We start from the raw sequence: 22550 nt of genomic DNA on the forward strand, positions 1-22550 counted from the left end.
ATCACGCATCGTTTTGCCAGCCTGCGCCCGAAAGTAGGCAACAAACCAACAGGCACGTAAAATTGCATGGACAGTCCATTGCACACACACACACACACACACACACACACACTGCATATACGTATGCATCTGTTATCTGGCATTGTTGGCGTTCGTTGCATTTACTGCGCTTGATTTGGCAAACTCAAAGGCAACATTTGTTCAAATGCAGAGGATTGCATTCAATCTAACAATAAGCCTAGGTAAGCCCTTCCTTGCACCTGCCAGCCACTAGCAACAAAAGCTCATTGATTTTCTTGCTCTTCCTCTACTGCTACTCCTACATATACTTCTGGTTAGCCTCGATCTGCTTGCTGTGCTGTAAGCGATAAGCTGTGGCTATGTCTATGGCTGTGGCAGCTGCTCTTTTTTTGTGCTCGTTTCTCATTTTAGCGCCGCCTGCTTAACTTCATTTGGCCGCCAAATGATGTCCTAAGCTTTCGGGTCGACCGGAAGTTTTTTGCTTCCCTTTCATTTCATCTTCTTCTTCTATATTTTGGCGGTTGTTGTTGCTGCCACCAAACCGGGCCACAGTTGAGAGTTGCAAGCGAAAGCAGTCGCGCGTCATCGAGCAAGTGTTGCCCAACTCCCAGTGCTGGCTCAGCACTCTACATATCCAATATATATATATATATATATATATATATATATATATATACTATAAATGTATATACACATATAATTTGGTTTATTTTGTTGCCTGTGTGTGCGCTCCCTTTTTTTAATTAACTCTTACTCGCCTAGTTTATGTCGTGCGACGTCAGCACTTGACTGCATTTCCGTTTTTATTTCCTGTGATTCGGTTTTGCCGAAAAAAAGCAATAAATATTTTCGCCTATTTGGGTTATAAAGCCTATCTGCGCTACGCGCAAACACAGTCAGGTAAAAACTATGAAAAAAAATGCCTTTTATTTGTTGACTTTGATGTGAAGTGAATAATGCCAGGAACCACATGAATTTAAATGTTCTGAAAATTGGTTAAAAAATGCAAAAGTTTGATAGAAATATTTGCAAGTTTAGCGAAGATACGAGTACTCGTATGTGTGAGTGAGTTAAGTATGGGCTTCAATAGTTTTTTAAAAGATAAAATATTATTTATTCGAGGAACATCTGAGATTAATACTTATGGCCATCAACATTTAGTTGATTAACAATTTTTTGAAGCAGTTGGGAGATGGTTTAAAATGGTTTCAAATGTGCGTTTTCAACCAATTTTTTTTTTTTTTTTTTTGATAAAACTTTAATTTAGTGTTATTATTTACAATAACTTAAATTAAACTTATAGAAATATACAAATACAGCTTAAACTAGGAGTTCAGTCTTATTTAATTATTTATATCATTTAATTATTTATTTAATCTTATATTAAATAAATCTATTTTCAATAAATAGAAAATAAATTAGTAGTTTAGCATAGTATAAAATGTTTGAAACTCTGTAGAGTGTATTTAATAAAATGTGTTCTATGGTCAGCTTCTTATTTGCTTTATTTTTTACAGCAAAATATATTTAAGAGTCTCTGAAAAGCCCGGAACTAGTAATCGGACCTTAGGTTTGATTGGAAGAAGTTGAATTATTTTTCCAAACTTTTCTGATTATAATATTTGTTAGCGTTTTTAAGTTTCATGAGAAAAATATCCAAACATATTTTGTTTATTTCAAAAAAACTCACTCACTTCAACCCCATGGTATATCAGTTAAACATTCTTTATGCTTCATAATTCAAATAAAAACTCAAGCGGAAGCCAATTTTTCTTTATACAAACCCCAACTACTTTTATCAATCATTCAAAGTATCCGTATATTAGGTAGATTAATCAAATTATTATATAGTATGTGAGAAAAGTTTTGTTTCGGAAGGAAAATAAATAAAAGCTGTGCTAAAAGAGACGCAGGTTAAATAGGTGCTTGAGATTTTAGTGAGGTCTATATTTGCGTTTTAGAGCTATGGCAGAACAGGCTATTAAATAGCTCAGGAGCTGCTTCTAGCTAACTATCAAGTTAACAATGGTTAACTATTAAGATAAGAGTTTCAATTAGTTAGTTTTTTATGTGCAATTATTATTGGCTTTTATTGAAGTGTGCCTTATTTAAAATGTATCTTTAAGATCCACATACAGTATTAATATATTATAGTCATTTTTAAAATCTTACTTACCCAAATGCAGAAATACAAGTACACACGACTTTTGTTTTTGAATGAACTTAATTTATAATCAATATTGACTGTATCCTTCACGTTGTGCGCCCAAACTTATAGTCGGCTAAAATAGCAAAGAGGCGCGTAATGAAGGCTTTACTCATAACCGCAACAAATGTGAGCGACAGACTGACTGAGAATGTGTGGCCAGAGGCATGTAGTATTATTAATATTTGGGCAATATTATCAACTAAAGGTTGAGTAGAAATCAGTGTCGCGCTGGGAATTCCAGGGAGTGCTATCTAGCTGTAAGAGTCGACGGCCCGAAATCGAAATCGCACATTGTACACTATAGTGTCATTCAAATAGCTGTTGAGTTTAATCACAGATAAGAGTGCCTAATTATTATTAGCAACTTGCCGATAAGCTGGACTGGCAGTTATTAGCCAAACAATATGATTAATGAGAATCCGATTGCAATATTCGCGCCTCCGCGTGTGGCAAGTGTTTCCGATTAGGAGACACTCTTTGGACTCAAAGGCTTAGTCATTGAAATTAACAAAAGTGCTGGCTGTCAGATAAGAGTCCATTTCAAAGTTTCTACATAGAATTCTTTTCAAATTGGCTAAGTTTGTGCAGACAAGTGTTTGCAACTACCTTGGCATAGCATTGTTTCTATTTTTTCTCTTCAACATTTGTAACTGACAAGCAGCTGCCTTGCTAGGCTGCTCAAAGTCCTGTTATGTGGGCGTGAGTGTGTTATGTGTGTGTGTGCTCTCTAAAGTATGCTATAGAAAAGCATTCTTTTGGCAAAAATGTCAGCCATGTTGCCAACGAAGTGTGTACAACAAATTGTTTTCGAGTTAATGCCAACAAATGTTGCTCTGACCCAAATTGTATCTATTTTGGCCCCCAAACTATATAATACATGCTTACAACTATAATACATAAAGGCTATATACATCGCATAAATCTTTGCTCATGCGGACGCCTCTCAAGTCAAGGCTCGCTTATATCTAAATAAATTACTGTTACTGCCAAGCCCACAACACTTGCGGAAAGTTCGGTCTGTAAATGTCAAAAACAGTGACAAAATAAGTTTGTTAATTAGCTTTTTGTCAAGTGCTTGAGTAGCTCGCATAATGACAATACCAACAGAAAAAACAGCAACAACATGTGTTAGCATCAAAAAACATAGATCAACATACAGTTGTACTTCCCTGTGATGTACATATTTATTATTATCAATTTTCCTATTGCAAAATTGAGAGGATTCTACTTCGTTCATTTATGTATGGGAACAATGTTTAAAAGAATCCGAAACAACGACTAAAACATCTTTCAGGAATTTAAATTGGCTCTGACCAAAATTTAGACGTTGTTATTCGATTTTATGATCCATAAACAAAATTACATTGAGCAAGGTAGCATAGTATCAATTTTATTTTCTAATTTATAGAATTTATAAACGCTCTTTTTCCCCCATTTCGAATTGAAAGTGTATCTTATTTCATGAAATGAAGTTTTTAATTCATAGTTTGAACAACATAATAACCATTATTGCTTCATAAAATTGAAGTGAGGAAACACAAAAGAAATTAAACAAACGCTTACATTTTTCAACAATAGCTGAGAGGTACATATCCTTGAGGACTACTTTCAATTTAAAATAAATCCAGAATTAATCCGGAATTAATTAGAAACAATTGAAATGACTTTCAGTTGGAAGTGGCAGTAAAATCAATATAATTATCTACATTTAATTTAAAGTAACTTCAGCTGATAGGAAAAGGCATTTATTTAAGGAATTTTTTCATCATTTACTCGTTATAGGGCAACAAAAATTTCCCGAATTCTCTGTACCGTATTAACTACAAGTATGTTTCGAATTTTCCTACAGCGCAAATATTTGTGTCTTGCCCTTGCAGCTAAGGTTTTTTTTTATAGAGTTGTCCAACCGCTCATAGATATAGATCTGCGAAAAAGTCTTTAACATAGCTTCTTAAATTTGACGCACACAAAGAACCCGCTTCCTTCCATTTACATAAGCAGATGGTCCGGGGGAGCCAAGTCAGGCGTGCGCAAAGCCAACCCCCATAAAGAGCGCCAAGTGCCCATACTGTGTGTGTATGTGTGTGTGTGTGTGTGTTTGTGTGCAAGGTGCTGCCCATTGACGTAGCTCCGCCTACATACAAAGATGGTTGCCCCAAAAAATTGGTGTGACTGTGACGTCATGGTTTTGATTGCGCAAGTTGGCGCCCAAAAGCAGGCAACAGCAAGTTACATATTTACTACAAACCCAATACACATACATATCTATATAGTTTAGTATATATAGTATACTATACATAGGTATAACCGAATGCCTTAGCTGTTGTGAAGGTTATGCAACCGAAGCCCACGCACAGCACTAACAAAAACAACGCAAACACACACACACACACAGAGCTGTGAATAAGTGTGTGTGTGTGTGTGTGTGTGTGTGTGTGCGTGTGTAGGCAGCCATTTTGCAACGCTTCGTAGGGAAGTCAAACGGATGCTGCCACTCATAGCTTCGCAGATCGTCAGCGAGTGTAGCTGCTTTTTTCCTCAGCCAAGTGGAAGAATTTCGCAAAGAATATATTTTTGAGTGCCAGACGTCAAAACTAAAATTCATATTTCCAATTATTGTCCGTCCCGTTCGTACTACAACGTGTGTGTGAAAACTCGAGTGAATATTCGTTGCCAAATTTCAAATTGAAATTGAACATTGTAAGTTTTCAATTCACTCCCATGGTGATCAAATCAATCAGTAGTTGAACAATCCACATGCCATAGAACTTATACAAGTATAAAACAAACACGTCAAATAGCTGTCAGTAATAATAATAACAACAACAACAACAACTACTACTACTACTGCTACTATATTGACTATCAAGTACGCCTCATCTCGCACGTATCTCTCGTACGCCACATTTGCTTGTAGATCTCATTTTGTTCGACTCACGTAACTACAAGAAACAGTCAAAGTGAATTATCTAAGGCAATACATCGACGATATCCGCAGGATTATCGGTAAGATATCGTAACGTAAACTGCCTCGCCATTTTCTTGTATTTGTTGTATAGTATTTCGTATTTTGTGTGTCGTCTATTTGTGCTTACATAAGTGCTAGCTCAAGGTTTTTGCCATTAGCTGCAGACGCCCGTGCCTCTGTCTGTCTGTATGTAATTATGTGTATGTGTGTATGTGTGTGTGTAAAAAATGTTTGCTTTTAGATACACACTCGAATACACTCACACACCTACATACCTTTTATATATGTACTTGCACTCAATCGCAGAAAATTTGTTTAACGCTCTCTGCGCATATTCAGATGACGCGCAGCTTTCTACTTTCTATATAGTGTAGGAGTTATATACATGTAGACGAGTATATAGAATCTGTGCATATGCCAAAAGGTATTCCTATATACTTCGCAGACATGCAAGCATACCCACTCATACCATGTTTGCCCTTCAGTTGTCCTTGCGCCTAGCCGAGTGTTATGTTTGACGTTGTTCGTCTATTTTTCTTCTTCATCCTTCATCCTTCACCTTACCCCTTCACCCTCGTTGTTTATTTACCTAGTTTTGGCCATTGCATTCCGATATGATTTGGTTTAGTTATATAACATCAATTTGCATATTGCATGTCGCTGCATTATCATGGGCATTCGTGCAATTTTTTGCATCTCTCTGTGATGATTGCATAACACTTCTCAGTTCTCGTCTCCAGCTGCATGAGTCTCAAGCTAATTGGGATTGTTTATAGTACATTGTTTCGTGTTTTTGTTTATCATTGCAGAGGAGAAAATGTCACTCAATCCGAACGGGTATAAGCTCTCCGAAAGGACGGGCAAACTAACGGCATATGGTGAGTATCAAGAATATTCCAAAATCACTGACAATCCCGATAAATAATCAGAAAATTGTGCAAGAATATACTTGTTGATGAAATCGCGCAATTCAAATAAAATGAGTTCATTAAAAAGCTGATATCTAAAAGTATAGTATTTTAAAAAAATAATTTAAGAATATGATGCCAATTTTAAGTTATCTTAAGGCTAGATTTTATTTTGAAGGGGGAGGTTTTATTCTATTCCGAGCAACAGATGACTATACGAGTTTAATTTCGAAATATTTCTTAAATTGCTATAAAATTTTAAGTTTTTTACAAGTCATTTAAGAATATGATGCTGATTCTAAGTTGTCTTAAACCTAGATTTTATTTTGAAGGGGCAGGTTTTTTTCTATTCCGAGCAACAGATGACTATACGAGTTTAATTTCGAAATATTTCTTAAATTGCTATAAAATTTTAAGATTTTTACAAGTCATTTAAGAATATGATGCTGATTCTAAGTTGTCTTAAACCTAGATTTTATTTTGAAGGGGCAGGTTTTTTTCTATTCCGAGCAACAGATGACTATACGAGTCTATTTTCGAAAGATTTCTTAAATTGCTATTACATTTTAAGACTTTTTCCATGCCTTTCCTATGTCATTGTTTGCGATAGTTTTAAGAACTCTGGTTTAGATTAAATAATCTCCTTTTTTAACTTAGTCGTCGAGTTCCGAAAAGCTACTGATAATAATATTTGGCTATTAAAAATGCTTTAAATGCTTTTTATTAAATATTTTTTCCTAGATATTTTGAATACTCGCATATTCAAAAAATTAAAGCAGACCCAGTATCGACAGTTGCAAATGGATTATAAATTTTACTTTTAATCGTATTTCAGCGATATTGCGCTTTTTAATATCAAAGGTACTCGTAGGTTCCGACAAGTAGAGTGTTTTTTATTTTTTCGTGGGGGTGCGTAAATAAGTTTAATCTTTTCTATATTCGTTTTACTGTTATTATTATAATTTGTATTTGGTATATTATGCTCCTGAAAATGATTGAATGATGTAAAATATTTCGCAATTTGGACACAATAAATATCTCTTATAGATCATATTTCTAAGTATCATATCGCTGAACCAGCTATCTAGAATAGTTTAACACCAAATCTATTTGCTTGGCAAATAATAAATGAGTGCTCAACTGCCATTGACAAGCAAAACTGTTAAGCGCAAGAACTCACAAACAAACTAGAAATAGGCACTTCGCAGTCCTGGCCATTCATCCAGCCTTGCTGCTGTCCAGGACACTCGCTGCTAACTCATGTACACGAGTGCAAGAGACCTTGATAAATTGCTGCGACGTTGGCAGTCAGTGAGGCATGAAACTGCTGAATGCGTTGTAACAGATTTTGCGCAAACAAACGAACAGACACAGACACAAACAGTCGGACAAACAGTCAGTCAAACAGACTGAAGGACGAAGGACGCACACATGCACGCACAGCGCAAAAGTCAATCGTGAGGCAGCAACCACCAGGGCCCAAGAAAAGGTGCCACGACTGTCGCGTGCCTGAAATTGAAAGGACAACAAACATAAACCGTTTAGTCACAGGATATTACGCACGCTTACATGTCTGCGAAATGTTGGCTTTACTGCCTTGGCTAGAAAGGGAAAGACATATGGACGAGATGTGAAACGGCTGGGTTTAATGCGATTCCTTGGCAGGGTTGTAGGGCTGCAGGCTGCAGGTTTTTTCCCTTTAGCACGGCTGCTTTTGACATTAAGCGCACACCACACGCTTCTGCACATTAAATTTTATTTAACTTTGTCTCAAACTTGTGGAATTTCGAAATTGTTACAATTTGTCTGACCAACATCGGCGTCGGGGGATGGGACTTGGTGGGCTGAGAGGTGTTTGCTATTCGAATGGAAATTTGAAATCTTCTGTACGATTCACTCAATGTGCTTTTAATGGCAATTATGCGCAACGTTAAGTTTCAAATTGATTTAGAGCGTAACTTCCGAAGCCAGTTGGCCTTTATGCCGCCCCTCGTTGGGCGCCGCAAGTCCCCCTTTGGGCGCTTAGTGGCTAAAATTAATTTCATTACTAAGCCTTGCACTTGCGCTGGCAAAACAAAAAGCCACAATTAGAACGCATTGAATTAACGCTAACTTCTACAGGATGTACACTGAAAAAATAGGAGTGCTATTTGTTGCTATTTGCTTTCTTTTTGGGGTGCTAAAGCAAGTTAGTTGCCCTCGAAAAAAGTATATGGGAAAATAAAGAATGAATAAAATATAGACATATTGTTTCCTTATCTAATGTTATGAAATTTTAGTAGGGTGTTAGCATTTCAGCTTTCAAGCTGCAACGAGGCGAGTATGATATGTTTTAAGAAGTCCCGAGATATTTTGTGGACCACTTCCTTAATTAAAGTTCCACAAATAAAATAGAAACGCTCCTGAAAGGAAAACAATACAATTTTTTTTTTTATTTTACAATTATTTAATAAAATTGGCACAATTTCAATAAAAGAAACAATTTGTTCCAATTACAAAATTATCTATATTTGGAGTTGAATGGGATGGGATATCTCAGGAATGAATTTTATGAAGCCTAGGCAGCAAAGCAGTGGCATCTAAGTCCATACTAATGCCCTTTTTACCTCACAAATGTATTTTGAACCTTTTATATAACATATAAGTATGTATGTATAAGTATGTACGAACCAAGCACTGCAATATAATTTTCGAAAGTTTTTTAAAATTCTACTAACCTCACCGATCCTATGACAGATATACTTGTAAGATATTATGAGTCAATCCGACTAGTTCTGATTGCTTGCAGGCAGAAGTCTATGATGGCGAGAGCTTTGAAAATGAAAAACTAGTTCAAATAGAAAAAAAAAGAAATACAAATGGACAGGTGTACATTGCTATATGGGTGGGGAAACATTCATTTGAATAAAGCGCCAGTCACAAAAAAAAAAGCTTTTTAAAAAAAGACGAGGACACGTCTGCAAAATTATTTTCTGCGTTCTAACGTGCTTATTCTCAAAACCGGCAGTGGAAATTCTAAAGCCCTATAGGGGTTCTTTAAGGATATATAGAAATTTTGTTCTTATTTCCTATGAAAAAGGCAGGGACAATTACAACTTGGGTTTTATTTTTGATAAAAGAAAAACTAAATGAACAATCATTGTTTTATGAGTTTTATTTTTTTCCTTAAAAATAAAGAGTTTTAAAGTATATTGTCAGAGAACGAATAAAATTGTAATTTTTAAATCATGGTAAATATGCATAGATAATCCTAAATGAAGGATATTGGTATAATCCTCGTTTTCTCAAAGCTGCTAATAAAATTCTGTTAAAAGGATTTTGAAGGTATTTCGTACCTTACTCTAATAAAATGGCTAATATGGAGAATGGAGTATTTTTAGACAACGCTCCCTTTTGGATACAAGCCTGCTTTTTCAACTTCATCCCAACTAGTCACTGCAGACATCGATGCAAGAGTCTAACTATGTATTCATTTGTGACGAATTTTCGCTCAGTGCTAGCGCTCTCCCCCGTATTTATTAGTGTTTTCCCAGCCACCCGCTGTGCTCCGACCTTGTACGGCTCTCAGTTACCCCCAAAAAGTTTGCCACCCAGCCGGGAAGCATATGGCGCACACATAAAAATTATAGCTGCCGAGACACCGCGCCAACAATAAACTTAAAAATTAAATCTGATTTTTATGAGCAGCTGATGTTGTTGCTGCCGTTCGTTAATTTCAATTTCATTTTCATAGCAGCCCTCCCCTCCCATGCCCTCTTCCTTCACCTCCCACCGCCGACCACAAATCATAATAACAATAATAACTATATATCATGACTACGGGCGGCTGATAAGGTAAGTCATTTGGGCTGTCAACGGTGGCGGACGAGCGCTTCGTTTTTTATGTGTGTCCGTTCTGCGCCTGCCTGTTTGAAGGTGGGGTTGGGGGGCGGTGAGATAAGACTGACATGCTTTCATTTATGTTAACGTCTCTCCTTTCCCTCTCTCTCTATCTCTTCTTCTTATCAGATCTCATGCCCACTACAGTCAGCGCCGGCGCCGAGACTCGCGAATTTCTGCTGAAAGTTATCGACGTACTTCTGGACTTTGTGAAGGCCACAAACGATCGGAACGAGAAGGTTCTAGAATTCCATCATCCGGAGGATATGAAGCGATTGTTGGATCTCGATGTGCCAGATCGTGCTTTGCCGCTGCAGCAATTGATCGAGGATTGTGCCTCCACGCTGAAGTATCAAGTCAAGACGGGTGAGTCGGAGTGGGGCAAGCCGGTGTGTGTGTGTGTTTTTTTTTCCAGCTTATCGAGACGCACAATATGTTTGCGCAGGCAAATCAAATTTGTCTCTGCATAAATTTGCATAAGGTCTTTCAAAGCGTGCCGCAACAGCTTGTGGTCGCATTAGGGCAGAGGACTGCCAAATCAGACAATTGCTTAGGAGAGAGAGAGGACCACAAAGTGTGCAGCCTTGTAGATAACCACATTAGAGCAGACAATGGCATTTTATGGCCCATTGAGCTATGTCTGGCCGCAGAAACATAAAACACACACACACACCCAAAAAGAAAAAAAAAGAAGCAAAGCTGCTGTTAAAATAAACAACAAACAACGTTGTTTACACCTTTCAAAAACACACACACTCTGGCATACTCTCGACAAGGTTAAAAGGGTGTCGTCGTGCCAGCAAATCTCATTTGCCATCAATCATAAATCAGCAAAGGGTTCCTGCCACCGCAGTCAAAAGTCATTCGCACGTTTCAGTTTTTCTTTCTCCATGGAGAGTCTACTCTGAATATGAGGCTGATTTCATTGAAAATTAATGCGACGGGCGGGCGTGGATTTTGGCGAGTGGGTGGGGCTCCCGTCTTTTGGACAGTGCCACGTGACCGCAATTGTGCCTCAGAGTATCGATAATAAGCGTATTTATTTCTGTCTACGTATGCGCCAGCAACATCCCCCGGAACTTGCGGCCTTGTCTCGGAAACTGCGTGAGCTTCCGTCGCCGTCGTCGTTGCTCTCTCTGTCGACGTTTCCAGCCCCTTCAGCGCAGGAAATTAGTCTGACTTGTGCCAGAGAATGCGGCCAGATTCAGCATTTGCCTTTTCTCTCTTGAAAATTAAATCAAAATGATGCGGCATTGTTTAGATATAAATCGAGTTATACGTAGAACTATGTGTGCATGTTTGTAGGAAAGAATATTCAAAAAAAAAAGGAGTCATCCTTTAGATGAAACTTTTTGTGCATGTTGGTTAGAGTCTTAGTTTAGTTGGCTGATGTAGCTCCGACGTTTATTTTCCGTTTACAGACTGAACAAGTGCTCGTATATGTTTTTGAGTAAAGTACAAACTTTTTTATTATGTATCTAATGTATAGGAGAGAATGGCTGACCCATCTTATCGTCATATCCAGCTCGGTTCTCGCCAGAGGATAATGCATAACTTCTTAATAGTTATTTCGGGCTGTTGCGGACGAAAAATCCCGAACCCATAATTTAAATAAACGCATTTCTTTCTTTTACAAACAAACTCTTTATTTTCTTCTATGAGTTCAATTGTGCCTTCGACCAATTTCATCGATTGTTCTGATAACTTTAGATTTACATACAAACGGACCATTTTTGTTTGCTTTTGCGATTAGAAAAAAATATTAATTAAAAAGCCAACAATGCAGAGAATCAGTTAAAGAATGCAATGCAATTTCCACTAATCCCATTTAATGTTGACCTTCCAGGCTCTCTCGTTTAGAGATCCACAGCATTCAGACTTGTCTACTATGTGTTCGAATCAGGCGCCTTAAACGATTCCTAGAGTACTATATATATGTATATCGGCCTGCTTCCTAAAATGGTTGGCGGTCCCGTGAGACCTCCTGTAACGCTATAACGCCTGATAGACAGTACAGTGATCCGGAAGCTGGAAAGAGAGAGAAGAACCCATTGATAGCAATGTTTCTGTTTAGTTCTTTTGAAATGTTATTTCGATAGTCCGTGTATATGTCGGCTTTTCAGGATAGAAACAGAGTGTCCTTTTAGCCTTATAGCTGTACTGGTAGCTAGCTCTTTTTCCCGATTATAACGAGGATGAAATTCGAGATTTGATTAATTAGAAAAAATAGACTCTTGTGTATAAAGTACATTTGATAATGTGTGGTTAGCTCTGTTTTTTTTTTAACACAAATTTGTTAGAAAACATTATAATCTGTTAGTCGGTATCACAATTTTTAATTCCAAAAGCTTTGGCAATTAATATAAGTTTTTAGTTTTAAACTTATGTTACATAATCAAGCAAAACAAGTTGGATCGAACTACTATTTACACACACAAAATTGACAGTAGCGCATAACTGAAAAGAAATGGCCCGAAATGCCAACGGAAGTCGCTTTTACGGCAACATTACTTTGCAACTGGCATGATAAAAATCCCATTTATGATCCATAATCTCACATAATGCCCGCCACTCCACATGCGTGGGAGGAAGAGAGAGGAAGGGAGGCAGCCCGTCAGCCTTGCGGGCTTTTTGTGACATGACGAGGACGAGGTGGAGGACGACGACTCTATAAAAAGGGAAGCTTTAATCAAAATCCGTTGTTATTTTCTGACTCGCTGCATTCTTGATCCTTTGATGCGTACGCGAGTAGGAATGAATGACTGCCTCGATGCCTCGCTGCCTGTCTGCTTGGCAGTCTAAGCTCGTGTCTAGGTCGCAGGACATCTGTGAGGGTGGCGCGCACAGCTGCGGCCCTCATGCGCAAATTGAAATGTTTGGCTCTTACGCCTTGAATGCCAGCGCAAGGCTAGTCCTGCAGAGTTCTGCTGAGCTGGTTATGTATGCGTGTGTGTTTGTGTTTGTGTGTGTGTGTGTGTGTATGGGTGGATTTAGCCTTGTGGGCAATGGGATTTTAATCACACGACTTATGGCACTCAAGATGTGAACTGACAAGCGATGTGCTCGGCCCCTCTCCATCAATATGTGCAACGCCCTTGTGTGAAGGGTTCCTGCTGTTAGTGCCACTGTTTGTTTGCTGAATGCTTTTGTGAAAGCATTTTGTGATTTTTCGTGGGAGTTTTATAGAAGCTCAGAGCAAGTCGCAATTAGCTGCAATAAATGAACAATTTACGGCGCTTGCCCGACCTGGTGCCAGTTGGAGGGATGTAGAGACTTAAGCGCATTACAAGTTTCTAAACTGAAAAGTTGGCCAATACAGCGTTTCGCTTTAAAGACTGTATTGATTTTCATGACCCAGGCGGTCGTAAACAATAGGTTAGGTCCTCGGCCAGACCAGACAGTTGGCCCAGTCTGTCCTTGAAAGTAGGCATATCCGGCCTTGTATTGAACTCAGTCAACCGTGTTGGCCACACATACACACACTGCTGCGCAGGTCCCTTTTGTTTCAAATGAAATATTTTTAATAAAACAAAAAATGTTGGCATACTTAACGCCGACTCGTCTCTGCCGGAATACAGCTGCCAAGCACATCTGCTGTCAGCTTAGGCAGCGCGTCTGCTTTGACAGCCATGGCAAAAAAAAAAAAAAAACAAAAGGAAGCATTTTCAGCTACATTTAACAGGCACTCATCGACCTCCTCCCCTTTTTATCGTTCGTCCTTACAGGCCATCCCCATTTCTTCAATCAGCTGTCGAACGGCTTGGATCTGATCTCAATGGCGGGCGAATGGTTGACCGCAACTGCCAATACCAACATGTTCACATACGAGATTGCTCCGGTCTTTATATTGATGGAGACTGTGGTGCTCACCAAGATGCGTGAGATCATTGGCTGGTCCGGTGGCGATTCAATTTTGGCTCCCGGCGGTTCCATTTCCAATCTATACGCTTTCTTGGCCGCTCGTCACAAGATGTTTCCCGACTACAAGGAGCACGGCCCAGCAGGCTTGCCCGGCACTTTGGTGATGTTCACATCGGATCAGTGCCATTATTCGATTAAGTCGTGCGCTTCTGTTTGCGGCTTGGGCACCGATCACTGCGTCATGGTGCCATCGGATGAGCACGGCAAGATGATCACCTCGGAGCTGGAACGTCTGATTTTGGAGCGCAAGGCCAAGGGTCACATCCCATTCTTCGTGAATGCCACAGCTGGTACTACAGTGCTGGGCGCCTTCGATGATTTGAACACTATTGCCGATATCTGTCAGAAGTACAACTGCTGGATGCACATCGATGTTGGTTGAACACAGATTCAATAGCGAACCGATTAATTATGTAACTCTTTTTTATTTTCTGTATACTCATAGGCTGCCTGGGGCGGTGGCCTGCTAATGTCCCGCAAACATCGTCATCCCAGATTCACAGGCGTTGAACGGTAAGTACGAATAGAAATGATCAATTCTCGATGCTAAGTTTTGGTAATATATAGCATTTGAAAAATCAATTAGGAAAAAACAAGATAGAACGCTACAGTCACAAAAAAGAAAAATTAAAAAAAAAATATATTAAAAAAAATTAAATTAATTTATTAAATTAATTAAGAAAATTTATTTAATACATACATAGAAGACATGTTTATGTACAGTTTTACATTTACATCACGTCTCTATGTGTTTTTATATGCGTGTATGGACGTAACTATTAAAACTGATTTCAAAATTCCAATAATTACGGAAGTTATAAAAAACACGAATTGCGGGGGAGTGGGGGGTGTATCAGAATAAAAATGTAAACTTGACCTGCCTAAGGCTTAGGGGAACCTGGATACCAAGTTTGGTAATTCTAGCTTTTGTACCTTCTGAGATCCTTGCGCTCATACAGACGGGCGGACGGACGGACGGACAGACGGACATGGCTAAATCAACTCGGCTTGTCACCCTGATCAAGAATATATATACTTTGTGGGGTCTGCCACTCCTCCTTCTGTGTGTTACATACATTCGCACAAAACTAGTATAGCCTTTCACCCTTTGGGTACAGGCTATAATTACTAGAATTAAATGGGTGGGCCAAATATAAAATACATTTAAAACAGATCTAAAGACTTTCCTGAATATATTCGATATTATATAGAAGAATTGCCACTGTATAACATTTGTTAATATACTAAAATAATTAGTCTTTTAATAAATGTAATCACCCCTAAGCCCCGCCACTATAATCTATTTATTTTATAAGTATGATAATTCTCATACTTGAAGACATGCTTCATTTAAATAATTTTCAAAAACTAAAAATCAGCAATTACTTATGGGACGGGTCGAACACATTTAAAGCTAAAAAAATTCATTTGAAAATAAAGGTAATTGCAAAAAAAAACTACGGCACAAATTTAGAAATGGCTTTCGGGCCACCAGTTCAAACCCAGATTAAAGCGAAACTTTGGCTTATGGGCTTATACTTGTATTATTACAAGTATTTAATAACAATGTGTCTAGTTTTACGAGGTTATTCCTTGATGTCTCTTAAAAATGGTTTTGATTTTACTCAAAAATTATTTATAATTGAAATGTTATGAAATTTAATTTATATTTCTGATAAAAAATTTGCTACCTTTTCATTATATTCAGTATTTGAAAGAAATTTAAAAAATTCAATTATAAATTAAATTTTTGTTATACTTATAATTTTTGAAGTCACTAAAGCTTAAATACAAATAACATAATATTACATAATTTAAGTAACTAAAGATTTCATTAATTTAGCTTTAAAAACTGCTTAGACTTTATAAAGTTTTATTCAACATTTTATTGAGGGGGAAATTTCTATATTGTTCCAACGCATTTGTCCCTTACAATTGTCGAGCTCATTCATCACAACAACAACAACAAAAACAGAATGTCATGTTGTGCAAGCTTGGGCCGATTTAAACAGACTTCTAACTCGCCCTCGTGTGATGTTGAAACAAAAATTGAAATCTGTTGTTTGCAAATTTAAATCTAAATGCTCCCAAATGGCCCGCATCAGTCACTGCACTTGCTCGAAAGTAAACCCACGCCCATCCAAAGGGCCCATCATAAGGGCCGACATGTGGGAAAAATCTCAATTTGTCATTTAGTGCCTCATCAGGTGTTTCACTTGTGGCAGTCAGAGCTTAGTGGGATTACGAGGCGAGTGCATTTTCATTTACACGAGGCACACAAACGAATGAACAAACTGGATATTCAGGATATTCAACCGGCCCTCAGCTTCCGTGTCTGGCCTGGTGGTGTGTGGTGGGCATTACTTACACAACGATTACGTCAAACAACAACAACAAAGACAATGGTGCGCCACACACAACTAGAGGTGGGACCAATCGGTTGCGTTTGTGATCGTGAATCATCGTTAAAAAAATGCGCACAACTATTTCTTGTTTGTATAAATAAATATGCGCGAAAAAATCAAGTTTTAAAAGAAAATGAGCTTTAGTTTATAAAAAAAATAAAATCTTCAGATGGTAATTCAAATATGAATAAAATTTGTTTCGATTTAAAATTTCAGTTAATAGCTTTGTAAATAAAAAAAATACAAATTATACAAAATTAAAATTTTTTGTTATCGAATAAAAAATCAAAATATAAATTCCGAAAATGTTAATGGAGTTGTGATATTATTTATCATTTTCTTGGTACTGAAACCATATATCTGATAGAATTTGAAAATTAAAATTAATGATAATACATTTTTGAATTTGAAAAAGAAACATTTTTATCATTTTTATTAATATTTTAATTGTCAACTAAACTATTTGCGATCAATCTGTCAAATTATATTTCAATTGACGATCAACCAAAACAATCAGCTGACTATATACGTATATTGGTAGTAAAAAGTGGCAGACAACTGTCATTATTTATTTTCCCTTAAAAAATTTGACCTTTTCTTTTATAAAAGTTTACACTTCAATTAAAATAGTGATTGGATTTAAATAAATAATAATACTCATTTCATGTCATTAATGTCTCATGGCGTGAATTTTCTTCAAAAAGCGAATCGTGTTATGCCATCTCTAGCAGCAACCCCATAACCCCAGGCATTGTTGAAGACTTGGGAAAAACATTTTTAATTTTAAAGTTAAAATGCGAGTGTGTGAGTCGTCGCTTCTGTAACAACAATGGGGGAGAGAAGTGCACTTTGCAGCTCACTTTATATTTACGAGCTGTTGAGGGGTTGGGGATGGCTTAAGCAAATGCGCTTGCTTCCACACAGATACGAGTATACAAGTATATGTATATGTACATACTCGTACATATATTGGCACTTTGCGGTCAAATCCTGCTATAAACACTTTCAAATTGATTACCATATCCATCAAGTCCATTGAGTTCGTTGAGCCTCCCACTTACAATGCTCATTCAATTAAGGGATCTTGCGGTTGTCGGACGTCCTCACTGAGGCATAACGTGGCGCCGCGGCGGCTCCAACATCTTTGAATGCAAATTGTATGCCTCTACTTCCTTTTACAGACTCTAATTGAGTTCGGCGCTAAATAAATTAATCATGAAGCGAGAATGCAGCTGACATCTTGTGGCATTTGGCAACTAAGCCGAAACTTGATTAATGGACATCAGTCCATGTGGTTATGTATGTATGCATGTGTGAGTGAGTGGCTAATGACAGCTTTTAAATTTGGTGACGCTGTGAGAGCCTAAAACAATGGACAGTATGTGAGTCTATTTTTTATTTTCGCACACAAATCTCGTGCTGCACAAACAAGATACGAGCAACAACGACTGCGAGCGCCACATGCTGCCACTCAAAACTGAAGCATACTTTCCAGCTCTCATCATGTTTATAGACACCAACCCAATAACTGTGTGTGTGTGTGTGTGTGTGAATGTTACTGTAAATAGCTCCCCCAGGGATGTTTAGCAACCCTCCGCAGGCAGTTGTTATGCCCGAGGGTTGGCCCTCGTCTTGAATTCAATTAAAGTGCTGCGGCCTGAAATTGCCACAATTTATGGCACTTGCCGTACCGCCCCTGGCCACATCCACAACCCCCGGCAGAATTTTTCATACGCCACAGCTTAGTGTTAATTGTTTGTAATTTGTAATTGAATGGCTTTTAATATGAGAGTTTACTTATGATTTGAACTTTGTCATTCATTGCAGCGCCGATTCCGTCACCTGGAATCCACACAAATTGATGGGCGCCTTGCTGCAGTGCTCGACCATTCATTTCAAGGAGAATGTAAGTAAAAGTTGCTTGCATCATTTTTTAATTAAAAAACGGTGCAATCGAATTGTGCAGTCATGCGTACAAAGGTCGTCGAATACAAAAAAATGAAATTGAACAACCGCGTATGCAAAAGGGCAGGCGCAGCTTTAAAGCTATGGCAAAAGGCAAACATCACCCTATACAAGTAGTTGGGAGCCCACATACTCGCCAAACATTTTTCAGCATCGCACACAATGTTTGTCTAAAGAATTCCAATTGTGTCTCGAACAATTCCTTGTTATTTTTCATGCCCCAACAATGGCCAGCTGACAGTGATGGGACCACATTCAATCCCAAACATGGCAAACAGTGGTTAGAGCTCAAATGAAATTTATTTGCTTCGACCTCAGCTTATTCAAGCTGCCATCGAAGTGTCTCTGGAAAGCTTAATTGCGGTACAGTTTTTGTACTTTGGAATCATTTTTATAAGATATTTAAATTGATCATTTCAAGAAGCATTTCAAACATTAGGTACATTTCTACAAGTATTGCTGTACTTAACAAACCTTAAGGGCTTTTCGAAAAACATAGAAAAAATCATGAGAAAATGTATTTGTTTCTGCATTAAATGAAACGTTTAAAAAAATTTTAATTTAAAATTAAAATATTGATTAAATAATGCCCGATGCATTTAAAAAATAATTTATGCATATGATCAATGAAAAAACTTCAACAAATCCAACGCAGATCCATCTTAAGGCGAAATAGTGCGTCATAATAATGAACGTGTGGTCGACTTTATATGGAAAAATTTTATCTAGAGGGGGGCAACGGCCCCCACCCCTGCCCCCCCCCTGTCTACGCCCTTGGTAATTATTAAATTTAATTTTTTATCATATTTTTGTTACAAGACTTTGGTTACTTGCCAGCTTTAGGGCCAAACAAATTTGGTTAATGTTTGGATCATCCACGAATGAATTAACGCCCTTAATTTTAGACAGATAATCCATTTATTATCATTAGTTAAAGAGATAAGAATATTTTTAAGAAGCATTTTAGTGCTTTGGCACTGATGCCTTCATCTACAAATTTTCATTCGCTTGACAATATCTTTACTAAGTATTAACGGAAGAAAATTGTCACAATCTGCTATAAGTATATCCTATACCCTGCATACTTTACAAATAATTTGTACCACAGTGCAATGGCAACTTGTTGTGGCTCACTCAATGAGGAGGCTGGCAACCCTATTGGCTGCTGCATTTGTGCTGAAATCACCCTTCGCCCAGTTTTCCTTCTTTTTTTTGCTCTACATGGGTTGGCAATATGTTACCATCGGTCACAGTTGTGTCTTTTGGCAGTTTGGAATTTTAATTAAAATTTCGACTTGACTTATTGGCTGCGGTAGAAGCAGAAGCAGAGGCAACAGTTGTGTGAGGATTTAAAAGCAATGCCGTCTGTCTGTGCATTTTTCAGGGCCTGCTCATCAGCTGTAATCAAATGTCTGCCGAATATCTGTTCATGACCGATAAGCATTATGATATCTCGTACGATACGGGCGATAAGGTCATTCAGTGTGGCCGTCACAACGACATCTTCAAGTTGTGGCTGCAGTGGCGAGCCAAAGGCACTGAGGGCTTTGAGCAGCAACAGGACCGTTTGATGGAGCTGGTTCAATACCAGCTGAAGCGCATACGGGAGCAGTCGGATCGCTTCCACTTGATAATGGAGCCCGAGTGCGTGAATGTATCGTTCTGGTATGTTCCCAAGCGTTTGCGGGGCGTGCCACACGATAGCAAGAAGGAAACGGAGTTGGGCAAGGTGAGTGGGGAACTGATGGATTTCTATACACAACTACTACTAATAATCCTCATTCGATCAGATCTGTCCCATTATCAAGGGCCGCATGATGCAGAAGGGCACACTAATGGTGGGCTATCAGCCCGATGATCGACGACCAAACTTCTTCCGATCGATCATTTCATCGGCGGCTGTTACCGAGGCCGATGTGGACTTTATGCTCGATGAGATTCATCGTCTGGGTGATGACTTGTAAGAGGCGCAAGGAGCTCATGATATTATATGTTTTCTTAGAGCACTCAGCAGGCATCCAGCAGGCACGCAGTTACAAATAATATACATACATAATGATATATTGTAGCTGTTCTCGCATCATCCATACAACCAAGAAGTATCTTTAAGGTAAAAGCATATCATAAGACCGCAAATTCCCAGTTCAATGTTTTGGACGCGTTACAATGTTCCTTTTCGATCTTCCATATATGTGTTTATGTGAATCCAACGCCACTGTTGCAATTGAAAAGCAAGAAATTAGATACATATTGTATTTATAATCAAAGTGTTATCATTTTATGTCTAAATCAAATGTTTATTCTAATGACTGTTGCATGTTACGAACAAATTATATAAACAAATAAATATCAGCATATATAATTGTATGTATATGTACTTATAAGCCAATTATAGAACACTATACCACCCCCACTCACCACCAAACAACAACACAAAGGACAATATCCCAAGGCTTCCCACACACACCACATTTAATCAAAATATTATATAAAGGACCCGTACTTTTGGAATGCTATGCATGTTTTGAGGCTGCGCAATTGCAATGTTTAAGATTGAGATTGAGATAATTGATAATTATTAATTGTTTGGAGGTTTTTGCTAGTGAGTGGTGTGCACGAAAACAAAAACAAAAAAGCCAAAGAATGAACATATTTAGATTCAATTTAAACTGAAATACCTTTACAAGTATATGTACTATATACTGGCATATAGAAGTTGTTGGAATCTGATTGAAAATAGAAACAGTACATACGCTATCCTAACATATCAAGAACAAGTTAAGCGGATTTATGTTTAATTCAATTATATTTAGTTGCATTTGTTTATGACTAAGAGTTTCTAGAACTTAGTTCATCAGTTGGTGTTGTAAGTTTTGTTGCCAAATATAAAATAAACCTAACAACTTATCTACTAAAATGCAAAGCTATGTGCGTACCTTTATATAAATTTTCGACAGAGACCTGTGCTTGTTATTGTTATTGTACTTGTAATTATATTAACTGAAGTCAAAAGTATTGAAATGTATATTTGAAATTGTTATTTAGCCAAGCGGTTGAATGGTGTAATCGCGTTCCCAGCGCACACTGAACTGTGCGACCGGAACCGATTGACCAAATCTAGTCCAAGTACCCAACTGTGCTATATACTCGTACCTATCTATATGTATAAATAATTGGTTCAAATTATGTTGTAATTGTTTCATTTGTGGCCATACAAAATGTAAAAGTGTCAATTAAATTCAATTAAAACAAAAAATGCAAGAAATCACTTTATAACTGTTGGAACGATATATATACGAACTAAACTATATAAAATATATACATTTCTTGAAAAGTTTTCAAAATTTCATTTCATTTTGTTGAAATATATTTCATTTCAAAATCTCCCTTTAATCTCGACATTTAGTTCTTTTCTGTTTAAAGTAATATAATTTTTTTATAATTTCCCAAGTATCAGACGCGTGCCAGCGGAAAAGGAAGGCAAAACTACAAATAAGAAACAATTTTCATCACACAACACGCGTTGTAAACAAAGAAAAAAGAAAACAATTTATTCAATGATTCAATATTAATAATAATTCTATTTTATTGTGCTGTTAAATAAGTTTAATCGAAACGAATTATGTATATGTGTATATGTATCAGATATATCAGAAATATGACTTCAGCAAAAAGCTAAGATCAATGAAAACCAATTTTAAGTCATACGAGTATGAATTGCATTTTATGTATAAATATGTGTACGTATCTGAGATATCAACGCGCGAATAATTATTCCAGCATCACGTAAAATATATAAAGGTATATATATGTATACATATGAATAAATCAATAATAAATGAAAATAATCAAAGAAAGTGAACATAGAAAAAGTGTTTTATTAAATATTATACAAGTACATATGAGAGATGCTTGGTTTTTCGAAGCTTTTTTAATAATAGCTTTTAATTTCCTTAAGCTTACATGAAATTGCTGTTAAAACTATATTCCATCTTCTACGGATAAAGTACAGCATATGTGGCAGAATAGCAAATTTCATTGTTCAATGCCAATTTTTCGAACTTAGGGAGAACAGACCTCTATGTAGTTCGATCGTGATGTTTAAGAGTGCAACGAAATTGTTAACAACAATTCTGCAGTCTCATAAATAATCAGTTCACAGAGTTAAGGGTATGCCATAGGCGAACAAGCCGTACTGCAGTATTCTACAATTTTAATTTCTATTTTTAAAAATCGTTTTGCTCGACAGGTTACCTAACAACGCAGGTTGCCAT

The 22550-nt window shown here is 37.3% G+C and overlaps 1 protein-coding gene across 3 annotated transcripts; it reads left to right on the top strand.

Moving 5' to 3' along the window:
• Positions 1-834: 834 nt before the first annotated feature.
• Positions 835-22133, top strand: LOC115622165 (glutamate decarboxylase). 3 transcript variants are annotated; one of them, XM_030516038.1, is made up of 8 exons: positions 835-921; positions 6008-6076; positions 10115-10351; positions 13711-14279; positions 14352-14419; positions 18139-18217; positions 19661-20005; positions 20067-22133. In XM_030516038.1, exons 2-8 carry the CDS (start codon positions 6016-6018, stop codon positions 20238-20240), a joined length of 1533 nt encoding a protein of 510 aa, XP_030371898.1. In that variant the 5' UTR covers positions 835-921; positions 6008-6015; the 3' UTR covers positions 20241-22133. The 3 variants fall into 3 exon arrangements, with proteins under 3 accessions (XP_030371898.1, XP_030371896.1, XP_030371897.1); XM_030516036.1 differs by lacking the exon at positions 835-921 and adding an exon at positions 4759-4930 and having other exon boundaries at positions 20067-21810; XM_030516037.1 differs by lacking the exon at positions 835-921 and adding an exon at positions 5029-5236.
• Positions 22134-22550: the final 417 nt, after the last annotated feature.

The sequence above is a fragment of the Scaptodrosophila lebanonensis genome, unplaced genomic scaffold (genome assembly GCF_003285725.1).
Source record: "Scaptodrosophila lebanonensis strain 11010-0011.00,11010-0021.00 unplaced genomic scaffold, SlebRS2 tig00000043-arrow-pilon, whole genome shotgun sequence".
NCBI classification, from domain to species: domain Eukaryota; kingdom Metazoa; phylum Arthropoda; class Insecta; order Diptera; family Drosophilidae; genus Scaptodrosophila; species Scaptodrosophila lebanonensis.

What these genes read in the sequence shown, in the direction of transcription:
- LOC115622165 (XM_030516038.1), top strand. Translation starts at nt 6,016, where the DNA reads ATGTCACTCAATCCGAACGGGTATAAGCTCTCCGAAAGGACGGGCAAA. An exon ending in GGGCAAACTAACGGCATATG is followed by an intron (nt 6,077 to 10,114) that starts GTGAGTATCAAG and finishes TCTTCTTATCAG; the next exon opens with ATCTCATGCCCACTACAGTC. An exon ending in ACTGCTGGATGCACATCGAT is followed by an intron (nt 14,280 to 14,351) that starts GTTGGTTGAACA and finishes GTATACTCATAG; the next exon opens with GCTGCCTGGGGCGGTGGCCT.